Below are 18,079 nucleotides of genomic sequence, written 5' to 3' on the forward strand. Positions count from 1 at the left end.
TTACCTTTTTTTCTATAACTGCCTCTGTACAGGCTTGAAGCATGCTTAAGTGATGAGCAAAAACTAGGAACTTCAGTTTGTCATTTTCAAGCATCATTTTGATATAGTCCTTTACTGCTCCTGCCTGAAGTAAGAGAGTTTATTTTCATTAGTTAAGACAAACAAGATATTCAAAAAGACAGTTTTGTTTTTATTTTAATGTCTTTCAATTTCCTATAATACGAAAAGGTAAAACTTCAATTCTTTCTGTTATCCATTTAAGACTTTAACAAAATTAACACTTTGTTAAAGATAAGATTATTCAAATTAAAAAAAATATGCAAATTTATGTTGTCAAGAAACCTCAGGAAAAAAAATCCGAACAGTTATACTAAAAATAAAAATAAAATAAATGAAAGAATAATCACAGAATTAGCACTTCCTCCAGAAAAATGACACTTCTGCCAGATTAAGATGTAGATAAAACCCCTTTTAGTTACAAGATCATTATGTGATGTTTTCATAGAATCATAGAATTAAGCCATATTTAAAAAAAAAAAAAAATCAGAACTGATTTCTGTCCAAACATATTTCAAACGGAGATCTTGTTTAATCAGAACTGTTGCTGCACCCACATGAAGCCATACCTCAAAACTGAAAGAATAATTTTGATACTTTCATGATACTGTAATCGTAACATTTCTCTGTTGAAACATTCATAGAATTCCTTTGTGTCAAATGTAATTTTCAATATCTTTTACAAAAACTGTCAAAAGTAACAGTGACAGTTAATAACAAAATTCATCAGTTATCAGTGGTTAGTGCAATACCCACTGCAGCAGGCCTCAGATTTCTTTTTTTCTCTCTTTGTCTTTTAGCTTTCTATTTGAAAATGGATTTCCAGAGGGGAGAGACCAGAAAAGTGGGGAAGAAATAGCAACTGAACCACAGTGACATTTTTAAGATAGGGATAAAAAACAACCTGAGGGAGTTGGTCAGATTCTCAAGTCTTCCTGCTCCAGCAGCATGTAGAACTTGTTTGAATTTCTATCCCTTTCTAAAAATAGGTCAGTGCAATGAAGCCTGATAGCAGGATAAAAAGTAGGCATGTAAAACATTTTGGTCATTAACTTGTTTTTCCCTACAGTCTAAGCTACAGTACTACAGGACGAAATACAAAAACATGGGGTCTCATTCAATGAGACCAGCTAGAGGGGATTGTTCTTCCACATTTATCCACGGGGAGAACTAGCACTGACAGAACACAGTCTGCACAAGGGCTGCACCAGCACCATCTTGGGTCAGGTGCAGCAGCTGCTGGCACACAGGTATGTATGTCTCTGAAGCATCCACATTCAGTATATCCCTAAGTCTGTCAAATGCATTTAGTGCTGTTGGAAGGCTGTATTTCTGGACAGTCTCAGGCATCTTGGTGGACACCTAATCAGTAACAGTTTTAACACTTAGTTCAGGGACTCAGCTTATTCTGTAAACATACAGAGGGAAAAAAAGAGCATTTGTCCACATTGAGTTATAAGAAACCTGAACCTCATCTAGTATTCAGGCCAATACAATTAATTTTATTAAGTTAAAAACAGACTGGGTATTTAAAATATATTAAGAAAAGACTTCCACACTTACTTTGGCAATGGCTGTTTCTTTATACATGCGTGTGATCAGATTCATGACTTCAGAAAAGTGGCTTTCAGAAGAATCTGAATTCAGATTCCTCATTAATTTCTCCCACTCTGCAAAAGTGGTATTTAAATTCTAATTGGTAGAAGAGATCAGTGGTTAGATACATAGTACAAAGCGCATTCTACTTCAAAATATACATTTCAAGCATAAAATGTTTAAAAACTGAGTGTTTTTGAGAACTCTATTAAATTTGGCTGGAAGTTAACTGTAGGATTCAAAATCTTAGGAAAAGTAAGACAGAAAGGAAGAAGTCTGTACTAAAATTACAGTGAATTTTATCATTATCTGATGCCACAAAAATTGCTATATTCATACTTCGTTATATTTTTAAAAAAGCGAGAGATGCTGTGTTATATACTCACACATTCTTTGCAACCACCTATAATATACATGCATACATATAAATACATACAAAGACACAGATATTACTATTTACTAACAAATGTGTTGTTAGCAAAAGTGGAAAATTTACCTTAGCTGCAGCTTGTGGGAGGTCAAATGAAATACGCTGCCTAACTTTGGGAGGCAACTGAGTTAGAACATCATTCTTCAGTCTTCTGATCATTATTTCACTTAAAAGTTGGTGTAGTTCCTCTAAATTTGAAGCTCCTCTACAGTCCCATTGAGCCCTTTTACCAAAAAACCTGAAAATGGAAAATCAGAAACTGAGGGTACAAACTAGCTCTTCCAAATTCAACAAAAACCTTCAGTACATAACTAATTTTAAAACACACTATTACATATGAAAGTGTGCTAGGTGACAATGCCTGGTGCTCCTGTTTACACCAGAGAGATGACTGCTTTCTGTCTGATTCTTTCCAACGTTAAAGCCAGAGCTGCTTTGACTTCCCAGCAAATACTGCTGTCTGCAGGCATTACTACTCATCAGATGTATACAATCCTGTATTTCATGCCAGCTACACTTCCCTTTCTACAGGAAGCAAAAGTTTCAGGTATAATTTTATAATCCTTGTTTCAGTGGACTGCTGAGAAAAATACACCACCATGAGAATGTTCTTTATTATATTATAGAGAGGAATAACTGAGAAAGAAGCTATCATGAAAGCTGCAAAGATCACCATTAATATTCCTTTGTTTCCCTCCTCAAAAATTCCCTCCTAGTTACAGTCAGAGATGGGATTTAAAGCTTAAGATACCATCTTTAAATGGAATACTATTTAATGATTAAGATTAAATAGAGGAAGTGGGTTTAAGGTTAAAAAGCTGTAAGTTGAAAAGAATTTATTAACTTTTTTCACTTTGTTGTTAAGGAAGCGTTGCAGCAGGAGCACCAGCTTTTCTCTGTCAACACTGCCAAGAGATAACACAATAACAAGTGTGACAGATTTTGCTGCCTTTGGAGAGAAGCCCAGGTATCATTTTCCAAGGCCAGGAGAGTATGCTGCAAGCATGCAATTTTACTGGTATTTTAAAATAAATAAATAAATCAATCAGATAATTTTAAGCCTTACCAACGGTATTTTACTTGGCTGCCTATAATCATTTAGGAAGGAGACAGGGACTCACTTCTGCAGCGGTGAACTATTGGCATAAAACACTTAGAATGCTCCGTAGATGGCAAACAGCATCATATTTTACTCATATGCCTTCTTTGGTCTATTTATATGGCTGTCCTCAGAAAGGTTTCCTCCCTCCAGCTTGCGCATTGGGGATATAAAAGAAATGGTAGCAAAAACACAGAAATACTTTGGACCTCATCTTTAGAAACAGGTGTCCATGAACACCTAAAGAAAAAAACCACAGCATTTTCACAGAAAGTGCTGCATAAAATAATCCTATCAGGTTTATTACCACAGGATGTTTTGTTTCAGCCAGGTCATGAAGACAAAGTTATTTACTGAAAACTTGCCAGACCCTGAACTTGATTTCTATTACATTTATGGTATTCCAAAAATAAGTTAACCATCTATGACTGAGTAGCTAACCATGGTGTACCCACGCACACTTGTGGTGTGAAAATTACAGATGCATTCAGTCAAAACACCATGGAAAAAAATAGCTTTTCTCTGAAAATTAGACAGCACTCTTCCATGTTATTTGAAGTTAAATGCTGATAAAATGTATATGATGGAGGGAGATAAACAAGTTTTATGAAAATGAAACCATGTAATTATTACTGTAAAAAATAAATCTAAATTCTACCAAATTTAGCTTACAAAATCTACTGCTTTGAAGTTACAGATATGAAATCTTATCTAAGAATTTTTTAAAGGTTCTTCCTTTCTCATAACTTCTTTCATTCCAGATTGTATCAGATTCAGATGGATAAAACTAAGCATTTTATATCAGTTTCCTCTATCCCCTCTATTTTAGAATATAGCTAGAGAAACCAATCATTAAACTAAAGCTAAGGGAAGTAAGTCAGAAGGAAGTGAATGCTCCTTAACAAGTTAAAGCACACGAAAGATGAAAATTCATTAAAGACGCAAGGGATAAAAATGGGTTAAAATTCATTAGGCACATGTGTGTAAAAAATGCGTAATGAGCAAGGTTACCTAGGAAATTGGAGGCAAGGTGTTGGACAAGAAGTTAAAATGTCTTCATTTGATCCTTCAAACAGAATTACAAACACACTACTGTGCTTCTGGGAGTTTTATACCTTTACTTTTACTCAATCTATAAAATACAGAGACAAGTACTGTACTTTCTTCCCAGCCATGCATGGTAGGATAGCAAAAACACTAGATCCCATAATAAAGAGAGATGTAAATTATTACATGACATGAGCATAAGACAGTCAGAAACTCCAAAGTTTCAGCTATAGCTGACACTCCATCTCTAAAGGTAAAACCTACACACTTCATACCAGCAACAGTAAATTTGTAAATAATTTTGAAGTCCTGGCACTTTATTTCAGACTTTAATACCTTCCATTTTTTCCTCAAATAAAGTCTCCTACCAATTTATCCTTTTGTCAACCCTCTTTGATGGAGGAGATGGTATCTGACCGTCGATTTCCAAGCAGGATGGTACTTAAGTACTACTTACTGATCCTCTCACTTCACATGACAAGAAAATCAAAGACACTTACAGGAAAATAGAGACTGAGAAACCTGAGTTGTTCAGCCTGGAGAATAGAAAGCTCTGAAGACACCTTAGAGGAGCCTTCCAGTACCTAAAGGGGCTGACAAGAAAGCTGGAGAGAGACTTTTACAAGGACAGGTAATGATAGGACAGGGAGGAATGGCTTTAAACTGAAAGAGGATAGATTTATACTAGATATTAGGAAGAAATTCTTCACTAAGCGTGGTGAGGCAGTGGAGCATGTTGTCCCGAGAACAAGATGATCTCTAAGGCCCCTTTCCAGCCCAAACTATTCTATGATTCTATGAAGTACAGACATACCTGACACGAGCATTGCAGTATTTTTTGGCATATTCACTCCAGGTTCCAAATCTTCTTGGAAACAGTGCCTCAATCTGCATGAAAAGCTGCATTTAAAAAAAAAGTGATACTGAAAAATTGCCTGCAAATATAAGACTATTTAGAAATAATTATTACATGATTACTGTGTTAAATTTGCATTCAGTAGTTGCACACAAAGTACACAGCTTGATATGCATGCAAAAACATTTCATAGGAGTGTTCACATGCCTTGAGACAGGACAGTTTTGGGAGGCCCTCAAAGAAGAGAGTATCCTGAACATCATAACACAATGATGATGACTTAGAATAGACTTACAATGGACAAGAAAACACAGATAAGAAGATGTTATTCCTCAAAATGCAATTTCTGTCGTTTGCAAGGTACATGGGCTTCTGCAAAGCTTCCGTACAGCTATTCCATGAATAGTCTGTTTCAAGATACATGGAAAACCTACTCATTCTTTAGTTTTACTTCAAAAAACAGACAATGACAATACAGACCAGAAATTCCATGCCTTTCTTCCTTGTTAAATATCAGAGAATGCTTTGTTTTAGAAGACAGCTGGTTCCAACCCCCCTGCCACTGGCTGGGACACCTTCCACTACACCAGGTTGCTCAAAGCCACACAGCAGGACGTGAATATCAGTTTAGACAACCTAAAGAACCTAAAAACAACCTAAAGAACCTAAAGCCACAAAGAATCCTACTTTATAGGCTGTTTTACTGTCAAAGCTTTCGGGATTCAAAGATCAGTACTAGATCTGACACACTATTCAGAAGCAGCAGGGGGTAGCATAGAGACAAAGAATAATATAGAAGGCTCTCTCCTAAATGCATTCCCCTGCAATCTTCTTAAATCGACTGCGCATCACTTCCGTCATGTAAGCTTTCATATTACATAATCACATGCTAGTGACCTCTCCCAAAAAGAAAATTATTGTAGCCTAATCTTGTTCTTCACAGGCTTCTTTCAAGACAAAAGTCAGAGAACTGAAAAGCAGTATTAAGAAAAAAAATTAGAAAACAAGCCAAAATAAAAAACCCTCAAAGCCAAAAACCCCCAAAACCCCCACCAAACCCAATTTAATCACCCAGCTGAAATGCTATTTTGATATAGATCTAGGTCAAACAAGAAACTGCCTGTAATTATTTGCTATAAAAGTACAGAAATACAAATTAATCACGTTTTTTGTTTCCTATACATATTCCTTTTAAAGACTTCACAGAAAGATTCTGCTTATGACACAGAACTGATTAAAGAGATGTAGTGCTTTTTACACTCTGCCTTATATGCCATGGTAGAACTTTGGTGTCACTATAAAAATGTCTGAATTAATTTTCCATTTGTACATCAGTCTTGACCACATTACCATGATCAAGGAAACCTTGTATGGAATTTTCTTCAAAGGCCTTTTGCAATGTTACTTACTGATCTTCGTAGCAATGTACAATACACTTTCTAATTTCAATTTGTCTTCCAGGATTGGTTGCAATATCTTGGTGCAGGCAGTTTCAGAATTGCCCATACCCACAGATACAAACATTTGTTTTAAAGTTTAAAGCAAACACTCATAATACACCAAGCCCTTTTTCATACACTGGATCTCTTTCTCGAGATATAACCTCTCTGATCAAATTAAAGGGTCTTGACATAAGTTCTATTTACACAGCAAGAACCTCTAAACTGTAAAGTATTACCTATATAACCCTTACAAGTTCCTCGGACACAAATTAGCTCTTATATTCCATTAATTTCTACATTTGATAAATAAAGGCAGTTTTCTTGGGTTCATATAAAATCCAATTAATTTCATCTCTGCTCCTCCCCAGTTCTGTAAGCTGGATTTCCGCCAAGGGAAAATTTATCTTTCTGGGCTGCGACAAGCACAGGATGTATTTTTTTCCACTTACGAAATGCAAGTGAACATTAGGAATATTCAAAAGACCAGCAATAAATAAAGGACTTCCTGTATCAGATGATCAAGCAGAAGATTTAATACAAGTTCTTACCTACCAAGGACTCTCTTACACAGTAGAACAAAATAATTACCTACTTCGGCTCCTTATTTTCTCTTCCACCCAACAGTCTGTTACATGCAAGATTAATTTCTTATAGGAAACACCGTTTCACGTCACGGGTGCATGAGTGTGACACAAGTTTGTAAAATGTCAATGCAGTCAACTCAAAGACACCGTTTTGATTTCTCATACTTATTCATAATGCAGCAAGTGCAGGTTTGATGTTATAAAGCATATAATTGTACATATTCAAGTAAACTACAATATAGTTCATTTATTACTGATACTATCCTTAAAAACCAAAACACTATGTCAAATACCTCTTCAGGTCGTCCTAGAGCAGGTGTTCCAGTAAGAAGAATAGCTCTAAGAGCCTTCTGCACAATTGGCAACAAAATCTTGCTACGGGTGGCATTTCTGGATTTCATGTAGTGTGATTCATCAATCACAACTACCTTAAAGTTCTGCCTGTACAAGGCGTCTACTAAAGTCTGTGCACCAGAAGTTAACAGGCCATACCCTAGAATCGTTACTTTGCTGGTTGATATCCTCCTAAAAGAGAAAATCCAGAAGTTTTCTTAGCAAGCTTTCATTATAGAAAAATGGAAATAGCAAAGGAATTGCACCAAACTTTTTTCAAAAAGGACATACATACGATTGATTAATTAGTGGGCTGTCAAACTAATAATAACAGCTTTTTCTGTTTAAAACATATTAACACCACACACTTACAAATCACACACATTTCACTGCCACTTTAAAAGACAGACATTGCATTTAAAAGGAAGTTTCTTTATCTGGTTGCATTGCTTCAACTTGTGCTGCTTTCCAGGAGTATTGCATAGGACAAATCTACTTTTTGGATAAAAATATTACACAAGTCAGATCATTATGAGCACATTATGTAAACAGCACCTAAACACACAAAATAATAAAAATCAAGGCACAAGATGAAAATTTAGTGTTTAGTTGGAAAGGAACTTCTTACAATAAATTTAAAGGCATTGATAGGCCCAAGGCACAAATTAATTTTTAATCACTAGAGAGCACTGTAGCCCTTCAGGAGCCTTTGAGCAGCACAGGAACTCTTAGAGCTGTTAGACAAACAAGTCACCAGAATGGGAGTCATAGCTTGTCTACCATCTGTCAGATGCTACTGCTCTGCTGGCATGATTTTTATTTGTTCTCCAGTAGCACCAGATCAAAGACCTAACTAAGCTGAAGTTTCCTTGAGTATTTATGAGGAAGAAAGTACATGCATGTGTACATTCATGCCTCTGGGTATGGAAGAGGAAATGGTTAAGAGCACCGGCACTATGGTCAATGCACTACAGATTCTGGCTGTCACTGCACAGATAAATGCAGCAACCGGGAAAACAAGTACTTCCCCTGCCACTTTGTGAAGGGTGAATAAAAAAATTTACAGAATTATTTATTGTTGGTGTAACCAATTTAGTCAAGAAACATCCAATTTAAAATTTTGTTAGAAATCATAAGAACATCAATCGATGCCTAAGTATATTTTAATCTGTTTAAATTAAGTTAAACAACTTAAAGCAGTAAATTCCACTGCTAAAGTTTTGAAGAAAAGCAAGTATGGAAAGGAGAGAAATCCAGGCTGAACATATGGAAGCAAAATGTTACAAAATGCTAAACCAAGTTTGGTAGCTGCATTTTTGCATTTTCTTGCAAATGTATAAAATATTTTTTAATGTTAAAATATTAATTAGTTCAACAGCTACCTCGCTTACAGCTAGGGAAGCCTCCTGGGAGTTAAAACAAGCAGAAACCCAAGTTTTCCTCTTCCCCTGCTGTTGAATAAAAGCGATAATGGTTAAGGTCTACTTCTTTTAAAATCTTAAAGACAGAAAATGAACAGAATTTTTTGCCATTTATTTTTGCCATTATTTTCCCTATTCCACATTTTTCCTTTCTGCATTCAGCACTATAAGCATGAAGTTTGTGTGCATTTTAGCTAAATAGCTTAAAAAAAAAAAAAAGGCTCATTGGATCCTTATTTTAGTTCCCATACTCCTGTGATAAACATACATATTGACTATTGGTAGCAACTACTACTTTTAAAATGCATTTTCATTTGGATTTCTCTGGTTACCACAAAGAAGGTTCCAAGCTACTGTCCCATCTGCACATCTTGGAGGCCAAGTTACTTTCTGATACTTCCCAGACAAGATGAAGATCCGTCTCCCTTATGCAGAACTTTTAGAACAACATCTAGACACTACCATGAAATCAAGCACATCATTTACAGTAGAGCAGACTAAACAATACCCTTGTAATTCAGTGTAATAGGAGAGTTATTAGAATAACAAACAAGACTGAAAGTCTCTCTTTGGTAAATTCATGTTATTAAGTCTAAAGATAGAAAGCCTAGGACATGATGATGTTTTCAGTTATTTAGAGAATACTTACTCTAACTCACAAATGTTCTCAGTACACTAAACAGAATTTTAACAGTAATTACTATCTTGTTTTAAACATATACCAAAAGTTTTCTAAAAATGTGTTCAAAATGTTTTACAGAAGCTAATGAACACAAGGTAATTCATCAGAGTTGAGAAATAACTGTGTATGTTCAGTTCGAGACACACTGAAGTAATCTAATTTTCAGCAGACGAGCACTTGCTATTTTGAAAGAACCATAGAACCGTAGAACAGTTAGGGCTGGAAAGGACCTTAAGATCATCTAGTTCCAACTCCCCTGCCATGGGCAGCAACACCTCAGCAGACCTCTCAACTTCAAAGGTGATGAGCTACAAGTATAATATAATAATACAAAACTGAGAGGAGTGGCTGACACACCAGAAGGTCATGCTTCCATCCAGAGGGACCACAACAGACTGAAGAAAAAGGCTGACAGGCAACTCATGAATTTCAACAAGGAGTAGATAGTCCACCAACCAAGACAATAGTAGATAGTCCGCCATTTCCAAGATAGTTCATCATCTTGGAAAAAAACCCATGCACCATTATCTGGGGGCCATTCAGCTGGAAAGCAGCTTAGCAGAAAAGGACCTGGGGGTCCTGGTGGGTACTAAGTTGAACGTGAGCCAGCACAGTGCCTTTACAGCAAAGAAGGTAAATTGTATCCTCAGCTGCATTAGATAAAGTTATTAACAGCAGATTCAGGGAGGTGGAGGTGATCCTTCCCCTGTACTGAGCACTGGTGAGGCCACACCTAGAGTGCTGTGTCCAGTTCTGGGCTCCCTAGTACAAGAGAGACATGGATGTATGGGAAAGAGTACACCAAAGGGCCATTAAGGTTATTAAGGGCCTGGAGAACCTCTTCTGTCAGAAAAGGCTGACTGGGACTGTTCAGCCTAGGGACGAGAAGACTCTGGGGGGATCTTACTAATGTAAATACCTGGAGGGAAGGTGTAAAGAAAATGGAGCTGGGTTCCTTTCCATTGTGCCCAGTGACAGGCCCAGAGGCAATTGGCACAAACTGAAACACAGGAAGTTCCTGCTGAATATGAAGAACGCTTTTTTTTTATTACTGCAGGTGTGACTGAGCATTGGCACAGGCTGTCCAGAAAGGCTATGGGGTCTCCATCCTTGGAAATACTAAAAAACACCTGAAAACAGTCCTGGGCAACTGGCTCTAGGTGGCCTTGCTTTAGGACAGCAGGGCTGAACAAGTTTGTCGGCAGAACAAAAAACTTTACTCACCCAGTATCAGTTTTGTTCTGAATGATGCTAATATCATCTGGAGAGAGTTCTGGAATCCACTTCTCCATCTCATCAACCCAAGGGTACCTCAGAGATGAAGGTACTACAATTAAGAGAGGCCATTCGTTTTTATAGTAATAGGAGATGGCAATTGCTTGAATTGTTTTACCTAGTCCCATCTAGGAAAAGAAAAGATAAAAATTAAAAACAGAAGTTTCTGCTTAGAAAGCATATTCCAGTCCATCAAAATTATTTTGCAAAGACAGAACCAGATAAAGGAAACAAAGCCAAAGAGCTATCTGCATAGTATCTATTTCCTTGTCAATTTGTTACCACAGATCATATTTTATGAAAGTAGATGCCTCTCTTTAAATGGATTAAAACATATATTTTACCTAGTTAGCTCACTAAAGCTGAAAGAAGCATTTCCATTCATTTCAGAAGAGTTTCTTTCCAGGGCCTTAGTAGGGTAGGCTATAAAGATCAAACTCTTTAACTTGTTAAGCTACCAAAAACATTTTAAAAAGACTATGCAAAGGACAGAAAAATATGGGATGTCTTCTTAAAATAAAAATGACAACTTTATGCTAAGTTGCATACACAACTGAAGAAAAAAGGAAGATCTATATGAAGAACTTGACTTTTGACCCGGGAGGTCAACAGAAAGAAACTACTGCTTTCATTCACCACAGCTACCAGTTTACCACAGAAGAGATAGTCCATCTAGTGGAGAATTCAGGTTACAGACAAGCTGAAGGGTAAAGACACAATATATAGATACATATTTAACAAGAAAGTACTTCATATTGTATAGGTAAGAACACTCCCATATAATGACTTATAGATAACAATAGATGAATACTGGATCCAGAATTTAAGGGTTTGCTTAAAAAGTAAAACCTCCAAGATTTTATCAAAGAATGCAGCTATTTTCTCTATTTGTTCACGCGACATGAGACATTTCCAGACTCCTGTTAAGCACTAAAGCAGAGACTGGCCTTAAAGTATTCTTTCACTTTAAGATTACAAAAGCAATCTTGAAGTTTGGATTATCCCGTGGATATTTCAATTGATTTGCTGCCATCTAACTATTCATGGTACAGACATAAAAGAACAACTTATATCCTCACTATTAAGTTTAAATGGACTGATGTAATTATATCATGAGATTTCCCAGGTATAGAGGAAAACATAATGAATATTTCTACTATTAATAGAAAGAAAAAAAGTCAGAGAAGTACTGCGATATTAAATTTCCATTCAAAACTGCCAAGTTTTCATTAAAACTTTCCTGCAAGCATCCCTAGCATCACCAGTAGTGCTTGAGCCAGCTGAAAACAAATCCAATTGGGAAAAAAAAAAAAAAAAAAGAAAAAAAGTTAATTTTTTGTTGGTTGCCACAGCTGTCTCACTAACTCAGACTGCCCAGTCACTGGTGGTGGCCCAGGCACCTGAGCTGAAATAAGCAGGGAATAAATGGCATGTCTCTTCACAGTAGCACACCTGTTACTGAATCTATATCCCATATAGCTGATCACCTGTCTAGGTTAGATTCCCATCACACACACTCATTTTCCCTCTTCATGTTTCAAGAAAACCTAAATTAGAATAAGGAGACTACATCAATACCCAAACATTACCTCTTTTTTGATAAAATTTTAAATTGACAACACATCAAGAACATTATACTCTAACAAAAAAATGTTTTGTCTGTGGGAAGAAATGCTGGAATCAAATTTCCCTAACATGGAATAAAATACAAATTTTCAACTGTATGGGAGTAATGAATTTCACTATTACTGCTTGATCAGTGCATTTAAGAAAATTCATCTTTGGAAGGCATATCTGTTCAAAATCCACCTCTTTGGGCCAGGAATGTCTCCTGATCCATTAAGAAAAGCTATGCAACTATAAAGTGCTAAAAAATAAAATAAGTCATCTGAGTTAATATTTTTAAGAGTGAGTAATAGAGGAGACTTAAACTAAATAACCTCCTAAGTTTTCTCAAAGCTTCTTTTAAGCTTATGCCAGTTTTCATGTTTGGCTTTGTAGGAGGGGTTTGTTTTTTTTTGTTGGTTTGTTGCTTTGGCTTTTTTTTCCTCTGTGCATGTAGTTAAGTTTTGTTTGTTTGTTTCATGTGCCTCTGCTTAGATATTTTCAGATTATCTGTTGAATATCACAGGAACTAGTGATATTCATTACCAACCTTTCTGCCCACATCTCTCAAACAAAAAAGGTTACATCTGCATGAAGCACATTCATATATGAAAAAATGGTGTTAGAGAAACAGAAACATCACTTACCTCATCAGCAATCATGCACCTAAATAAGAAACAAGGAGAGAGAGGAAAAAAGCAAAAATTAATAGTAAATGTAACAAATAAATTTATAATAAACAATTTGTAAGTATTGGTTTAACTTATGCATTTACTGAATCAATGAAAGGAAAAAAGGTAGACTTCATTCCTATAGATACCAACTGCAAAAAGTAAACTTATTATGAATTTGAAAAGAAGTATGCCAATTATTGTAAAAATGTAGATTCAGTCTGTTCGCATTACTGAAGAACTTGCACTATAAAACTGAATTGCTGCTTTGGTTTAGTGGTAAATTACTTGTACTCTTAAGTGACATTTTCAAAGCAAGAAGGGCATCTTCAATATTTTTTGTCTTTCAGATACACCAATGGTTTTGCTGCTTCATGATTATGGATTATTTGTATGTCAGAATGATTTTAAAAGCTGCTTTCCAGAGCTGTCACATTTGTTTTGAAACAGAAACAGACAACCCCTCTCCTTCACCAACTGTATTAGCTAAAGTAGTAAAAAAATTTAATTTTTTACCTGTTTTGAAGTCACTTACTTAATGTTATGCCATGTGAAGACAATGATAATCCCATGCCTGCAGTCAAAACTAGCATCTGTTCAGCATCTTTACATTTTCTTAACACTAAATGTCACCTTTGATATGAATTTCTTACAGGTATTTTGAGTTACTTAGTACATACATTCTTAACTCAAGTAGGGTCTAGGGAACTTAAATGTTTCTAGCCCACGCAAGGTTCTTCATCAAATTTTTGAGACTGGATGAAGGACAAAGGAAATTATTTGATGGACATTTAGTTAAGCCATTAAATGGATAATGCATCTTTCCAAATGTGTACCCACAGTTATTTTACAATCTCAGCTTTCAACTACTTCACAAACTTTTACCTCTACTACTTTACACACTTTTCCAAGCTGGAATAACCTCCCAACACTAAAGCAAACAAAAAAAAAGCCCAAAATCTAACCAACAATCCTATCCAATTCAAAAGCATTATCAAAAGAATTACAAGAGCTTCTTCCACCTCTAGTAATTATTAGATAAAATACATATATCAAATTCACACACACTAATGAATTCAAAGGAAGGCACAAGTCCAAGCAAAAACTGTGAAGGTAAGAGGGAGGTGAGGAAACAACCTACTCCTGTTAAGTCTTTCAACAAGGAGATGACTTAAAATTTTTCTTTTTTCCTATAGCAACCCTGGATTGCATGAAGATACAGATTTACTAAGTATCTTCAGACTACAATCAACAGCAGGGAATTCCAAGGCAAGACCTGAAATGGGCACAAAGTGTGAATTTCTCCAACTTCATAGCAATACCTGCTTGGGCTGCAGTTAGGCAACTGGCAATTACGTGAATTCTCCAACTGCTAAGTAATCTGGGAAGTTTTTCAAGTCTTAAATGATTTTCTAAATTGTCATAAAAAGCTAACTGGAAGAATCACTCCCACCAGTTGGTATCATAATGCCACACGAAGGGCATAGGCTTAGTCAAACCACGGACTGAGAAATACAGCAATGAGTGTGCTGTTCACTGAACTAAGTGACAGCAATAGACTGACAGCTCAATGTAGTCTATCACTTGGCTTGAGTATTTATAGATGTTTACTGACAGAAAAAAGGTGCCATGTCTCAGAAATGATGAAATATTTCAAGCCCTGGAAGGGAATAAACTTCACAGGCCACTATGTCTTCCCCTTGACTCAAGCATCCTTCTGCCTTGTGGCTTCCACTTATCTCCAGTAGCTTTCAGTCACAGATGCAAACTAGTCTTGATGAATTGCTCTGGATGAATTCCTCTTCATAGTCTGTTCCCAGCCACTGCATCTTCTAGGGAAACTGAAACTTCCTGTACTCCTATGCCACATAGCTAGATGTGCACCCACTGCACCATGTAACTGAAATTCAATGCTCCTTCCATGAAAAAACAGGAAAAATCTTCCAGGTCTGTCTATAATAAAATTTAACATACCAAGATATAACTGTTCTGTATTTTGATACTGAAAATCTTCTAAAGTAACATGGAACTGCTCCTGAATGGTATCTACTCCGAAGTTAGTGTAGCTACCCAAAACCACAACAGCAGTCTTTTCTGCATGAATCCCAGCCTAATGGATTAATTAGAGCTGTCATTATGTCTAATAACATGCATATTCCCATGGGGCCACAATGGGCATTTCTGTGGTCAGAATAGAAATCTCAGCAGAAGATGTATTTTCCAGACATGATGTACAAGATAAATATTTGATATTCTGAGAAACATGGTATACTGCTGTTAGCTCACTCCATCGGCCACTGTAAGTTCAATCAGTTTCTTTCAACTAACAAAATTAATTCAAAATATACCTTATATAACTCAATTTTTATATGTAACAAACCATCTACAACACCTTTGTAACCACAGCTGCCACCCAGTTGTTAAGGATGGAGCGAGAAAGCTAGAGGAAGAAAACACAACAAAACAAATCCCCAAGTTTGCAAAGATTTAGGAAGGAAAAAGGCAGGAAGATAATTATTTTTTGGTGCCCCATGATTATGGGATTTTGGTGACTCATGATTGTGGGGCCTTAATGCCTATGATTTGCAGCTGAGCAAAGACATTTATTTGCAGACAACTAAAACACAATGCTAATTTAAAAATAATGTTAGCTTTTGCTCACTTCAAAGACCGGGTTTTTTTTCCCTTTATTTAATACTCATTAATTGCCTGAAGTTTACAAACCCAAGCCTTTCTTTTTGCAGATTCTTTTATAGAGATCAACTGCTTTCAGTCCAATAATGGTTTTTTTAAAAACGGTTTGAAGCCTGAAATTAGTTGGAATGCACAACAACCTAGTGTTGCAGGGGTTTTTAAACTCCTTACACAAATGTAAAAAATGAGTAAGACTGTATCAGTTAGCTACAGAGCAGAGGCATCTCAAGAATAAACCAAAGACCACCTTCAGCAATATAGTATAAGGATATCAGACCAAATGTACAAATATAGCAATAACCGAGAGTCTATTGCATCCAAGTAGCATATGGTAGTAAGGAAATGCGGTAAAGAGGACAGGAATACGAATGTTCCTTGCCAATTTGTGCTGACAAATACAGTATTTCTCAGTATATCAAGTTACATTTTAGTAGAACTGCATAAATAATGTAATGCTAATTAGGCCAGCTCAGACATACAAAAATCAGTCAGAATACGTAAGACCCAACTGCATTGTACATTGGCATATGTGAACTAACTCTTTGGACTCTCATTCTTTTTTTCAGGATAACAAGCAAAAAGGAAGAAATTTAGAGTGATTTACAAATTGCTTTGACAATCAGAAGATGAATAGCAATTAAAATAAAAAGCCTTAAAAACACATCAACCATGAGAACAGATTTTTTTTGCATAAAAGTAGATTTTTTCATTAGAGCAAAGTGTCGCCACGTAAATTTTGATTATGAGTATCTGCTGAAGAATAAGAAGCTGTTCTGTTTTTCTTTTTGCACTCATTTTCAGATTGTGCTCACAGAATCTTTGCTGGTATAGAGTATCTTTTCATGTCTTAACTTCCAATTAATATGTCTGAAGTGAAATTTCTTACGTAGCAGCTTATAAATATTTATAGAAAATCATGTTGTTGCTGGTAAATCAAGTACAGAGTATCTGCCACCATTTTATCTATAAAATAACCACTCTTAAAAGATCACCAGTGTAAAGTGATCAACACAGTTTTATCTTCCTTGTTTCTGCACTACCAACACAAGGAGAGATTCGACAGAAACACCCATATGCTTAGAAGTTACATATCTATAGTGATATTTTACTATTTAGTTAAGTATTCATTGTCTTCCCCCAGTCAATGCTTTGTCATAAGTAGCTTGGATTTTCTTCCTATACTTGCAACACACACAGTTTTTTAGTCATTCAAACATTCAGCTACACACATCAGATTGATATTAATCAGGTACACAAAACTGTTTTTAAAGCTCAGTTAAGAGTATCTGAAGGTGTTAAGTCCTGTGTTAGGACAGTTAGCAACATGAACCACTGCTTCGATGCACACTGTTTATACTGTAATTCCTAAAGTGCTACAGTTTTAAAATTGCCAATTAATTAACATTACTGACACACCTGATAGAAGTTTTGAAATGACACAAAAAGTAAGTTTATAAGTAGAAGTTAATAGAACTATTTTAAGTGTAAGCTGAAGATACTTTATGACTGAACGCATTTTAGAGCATTTATCCTCTGTAGCTTTCAGTTTTAGAATATAATACATTAAAATGCCTGCTTAATGTAGTTACAAAATATGAGAAGTCCAAAATTTTTTCATTAGACTCTAGGGCAATAAAAAATAGCTTATATTACTGAGAGGGAAGTCATCAACTGTTTCCCATTTATAATCACCACAATTAGATTTTAAATGTAAAGAACTTTCCTGTCATTATAGCTGAAATCACACAGAACTTAGATCTAATAGTTGCATTAATCTGTTAAAAAGCAATACTTCACATTTTGCTTTACATAATCTTAAAAATATGCAGCCTCTATTTAAAACAAACTTCAGGATGTTCTATATTATTGCAGTCAGACAAGTTGCCAACAGGAACATAAAGGTTCCATGCTGTCAGAGCAGAAGAAACAGATCTTCAGCTACACTGAAGGGACAAATATGTATTTTTGTTTCATGTATTTTGACTGCAAGAAGACAGACTTCTTGTTCTTTGAAGTTCAATTAGTCATTTCCTCTCAACTGGTAGTTACCCAATCTGAGCTTCATCATTCATATCCCATCTGTTCATATGACACCTTAATAATAGCTCTATCTGAGAATATAGATCAGAGCTATGATACACAGTTTCATATCCTGTTATAAGCTCAGCCCACATGGTCAAAAGTTTCAGAAAAGCAGAGGAAAAAAAATCATTTTAGATGTCTCAGTTACACTTACTCTCAGCAGCCAAGCCCAACCAGGCAAAAAGCACCAGAGTCAATGGCAAAG

At 35.8% G+C, this 18,079-nt stretch overlaps 1 protein-coding gene across 5 annotated transcripts in view; it reads right to left on the reverse strand.

Annotated features, from left to right (window-relative positions):
* Positions 1–18,079, reverse strand: part of ZRANB3 (zinc finger RANBP2-type containing 3) — a 487,195-nt gene that overhangs the window by 452,957 nt on the left and 16,159 nt on the right. For all 5 annotated transcript variants that reach the window (XM_061443528.1, XM_061443217.1, XM_061443378.1 and 2 more), the window contains exons 3-9: positions 13,075–13,093; positions 10,772–10,950; positions 7,405–7,636; positions 5,044–5,129; positions 2,150–2,321; positions 1,621–1,749; positions 5–124 (exon numbers count right to left, since the gene is read on the reverse strand). In XM_061443528.1, coding sequence (XP_061299512.1) covers positions 5–124; positions 1,621–1,749; positions 2,150–2,321; positions 5,044–5,129; positions 7,405–7,636; positions 10,772–10,950; positions 13,075–13,093 — 937 coding nt within the window. The remainder of the gene's footprint in view (positions 1–4; positions 125–1,620; positions 1,750–2,149; positions 2,322–5,043; positions 5,130–7,404; positions 7,637–10,771; positions 10,951–13,074; positions 13,094–18,079) is intronic.

This window comes from Pezoporus flaviventris, unplaced genomic scaffold (genome assembly GCF_033815535.1).
Source record: "Pezoporus flaviventris isolate CSIRO_AGI_PZ_B2104156 unplaced genomic scaffold, CSIRO_AGI_Pfla_v1 ptg000001l, whole genome shotgun sequence".
In the NCBI taxonomy this organism is placed as follows: domain Eukaryota; kingdom Metazoa; phylum Chordata; class Aves; order Psittaciformes; family Psittacidae; genus Pezoporus; species Pezoporus flaviventris.